General features: G+C 32.8%; 1 protein-coding gene across 1 annotated transcript; it reads right to left on the minus strand.

The window, feature by feature from the left end:
• Positions 1-1,429: 1,429 nt before the first annotated feature.
• Positions 1,430-2,594, minus strand: LOC109213192 (NDR1/HIN1-Like protein 3-like). The gene has a single exon (XM_019376952.1). The coding sequence runs from the start codon at positions 2,368-2,370 to the stop codon at positions 1,660-1,662; it is 711 nt and encodes a 236-aa protein (XP_019232497.1). The 5' UTR covers positions 2,371-2,594; the 3' UTR covers positions 1,430-1,659.
• Positions 2,595-3,180: the final 586 nt, after the last annotated feature.

The following is a 3,180-nucleotide window of genomic DNA, read 5'->3' on the forward strand; positions in this document are numbered from 1 at the left end:
CCGTATCTTGAGTTGAACATAGATAATGCCAATATCTTGACGTCAGTCATTGAATAACCTTGACGCGAGTACTTTAATTCCATATTGCTAAATCAAATGCCACGTTGTTTCTTTTGCTTTGTAAGAGTTAACCTAGCTATATCCCTGCAGATATTGAAATTGACTTTTAGCTAACGTTTGGCCATACATTCCAATTTATTTTAAAAAATCTGATTTAGGTGAAGTTTGGTTGAAGATGAAAATATTTTTAAAATATATTTTCCAACTTTATTTTGAAAAAATATGTATATAATTCCCAAGTTTTGAAATTTTAGCCCAAAATCAGCAATTAAGGTTATTTTGGGATTTGAGGTTTGGGATTTGGAATTTTGCCAAAATGTGGGCAAAATTTATGGCCAAACATGAGTTTTGAAAATAAATCACAAATTTATTTTGGCAAAACGGGACCTTAGATTGGTGCTATTAGGTGAACCCAAACTTATACTCCTTCCATATTTTAATTTATCGGAACCTATTTGATTGGGAACAGAGTTTCAATTTTTTTTTTTTAAATTTGTGGTGTAAAATATATATATATATATATATATATATATATATATATATATATATATATATATATATATATACTACTATATTGTGTGGCTATAAACCATTGCATAAAGGTAAATTATTTTCAAATAGAGAATAAATTATTCTCTTTTACACTGCTTAAAAAGAAAATAAGCTCACATAAATTAAAATAACGGGAGTAGTATTAAGGAATAATAGTTGGTTTCTGACAAAATAATGTTTCATGTTTCTGAATTGCATACAACTTTTCGAGATCTCAAAGAGTTTGTGTGGAAATTCTGGACTTTTTGTCTGTTCTTAGAGACCTTTTGATTATTCTTAAGTCATAACATGGTTTGAATAATTTTGCATAAATTTGTTAATATGAATCAAATGACCCCTAAAGTTATTCTTTACTTTTTGCTGAACTGCAAAAGTAATCATTTTAGAAAGGTGACAAATTTTGGTACAATTTAAGAAGGGAAGACAATGAACTTTTAAGAAGATGAAGTAAATCGAACACGTGGAAAACAATAACAGTACTATATTCTGCTGCTATTTTAATTTTTTTTAAAAGAAGTCAAAATCAAAATAAAAACGAAAGCACAATTCAAATTCAAAATTTAAACACAGAGAGAATCAATAGTTAGTTCCGAGGGACCTCTTTGTAACGGGAATATTACTCAGAAATGTACAACTTGACCATTAATTATGTGAAGACTTAATTTGAAAGGAACAGGTCAACTTTTTATTTGGATAAACAATTAATTATCTTCTTAATCCACTTAGATCTCCAAATTGAATTAACAAAAGCAAGCATCCACTCATACCAAAATATTTAGAAAGAAACGCAAAAACAAAAACAAAAAACGAGACAAAATTAAAAGAAATAATTATTTATTCACAAACAAATATCCAAAAAGCAAGATCATACCGTTGTCTGTGGATGAATAGTATTTCAATAGTCCAAAAACAATACTAGAAAAAGGGAAAATAGCCCAATTTGAAGAATATATCCCCTAATATCCAAAGAATATCGAGAGATAAAAAAATTAAAAAGAAAAAGAAATAAACTCCAAGATCAACAATACTACCAAAGTAGAAGTAAGATCACCAATCAAGATGGCATTGGGTTCTCTCAAAAGTAGTGCCAGAAGATGTTGTACTATTAGACTTGAACGGAACCTTCAAATCACACATAATCATCGGCTTAATTTTCTTGGTTTTGATCCACCAAAACTTGAGCCTAATCCGCATGTAAAGCTTCACCCCAATTGCATAAACCCCAGAATCCTTCTCCCCATTGTAATCGGATTTCTCTTTATCCCCTAGCGTAATCAAATTCTGACCCTTGAACACTATTTTCAGATCTGTTGTATTCTTGTGACCCTGATAAAACGGTTCAAGATTTGTACTGGAGAAATTCTGGCCATGAAACAAAGCCCTAGCTTCAATGGAATCATAGTAAATCCCAATTCGTTTGTTGGGGTTTCTTATGGAGACATTGAGAACAAGATCGTAGTAAAGGGTATTGTTTTTTGTGGAGAGATCGAATTGGGTAAGTGAGGCGTCAGCGACGTGGAAATTGACTTTGTTGGGTCTGAGGATAAACCAGAGGACAAAGGCTACGACACCAACAATGACCAAAAGAGTGCAGAGTATCTGGAAGATGCAAGTGCAGATGCAGTTGAAAAAACAGCCGCAGCAGCAGCTGAATGGGTTGCAGCAGCACCCGCCGCCGTGGCCTGGGCGGTGGTAGGTTTTGGACGGCGGCGGAATTGATGGGCCGTAATATGCTCCGTTCAGATGGGGTCCCGGCATGGTTAACGTGAAATCAAGAAACGTAAAAGTAGTTGAGTTTTTGGATGGAGTTGGCGAAATAATGGAGGTTGGGTTGCCCTGATTTTTCTTTTGCTTCTGTTTGGAGTTTGTATATATATGTGAGAGAATAATGGAGGATGTGAATGTTTCTTTTGTGAGTGAGTGTGCGGCCCAGTTGGGTAAGTGTTATCAGTAGGATTGGGTTTTGTGGAATGTGAAGTAAAGGGGGGGAGGGGGAGGGGGGGGAAGGCCGTGTTGTGATATGTTTAGGGTTTAAGAGGCTCGGTTGCTTTTGTAGCAATGCTTCGTGCCATCTCCGACCTTCATTTTCTATTTTAAAATTGACTGAACTCCAAAATAAAGTAAAATTACTTCAATCATTACTTTATTTTTTTACTCCAAAAAAAATATTTTATTTTATATTCTTCCCTATTTAAATTATTTTCTTATTTCAGTTAAAAAAATTCTATCTTTTTTTCTTTTTTACATATTCATCACATATAATTTAACAATAACAACAACAACAAACTCAGTAGTTTTCCACGAGTGGAATTTGGAAAGGCCGTGTTCTGGTATGTTTAGGGTTTAAGAGGCTCGGTTGCTTTTGTGGCAATGCTTCGTGCCATCTCCAACCCTTGCCTTCATTTTCTATTTCAAAATTGATTGAACTCCAAAATAAAGTAAAATTACTTCAATCATTACTTTATTTTTTTACTCCAAAAAAATATTTCATTTTATATTCTTCCCTATCTTTAATATTATACTATTATCTTTTATTTAAATTCTTTTCTTATTTCAGTTAAAAAAATT

The sequence above is a fragment of the Nicotiana attenuata genome, unplaced genomic scaffold (assembly GCF_001879085.1).
Source record: "Nicotiana attenuata strain UT unplaced genomic scaffold, NIATTr2, whole genome shotgun sequence".
NCBI lineage: Eukaryota > Viridiplantae > Streptophyta > Magnoliopsida > Solanales > Solanaceae > Nicotiana > Nicotiana attenuata.

What these genes read in the sequence shown, in the direction of transcription:
- LOC109213192 (XM_019376952.1), bottom strand. Translation starts at nt 2,370, where the DNA reads ATGCCGGGACCCCATCTGAACGGAGCATATTACGGCCCATCAATTCCG.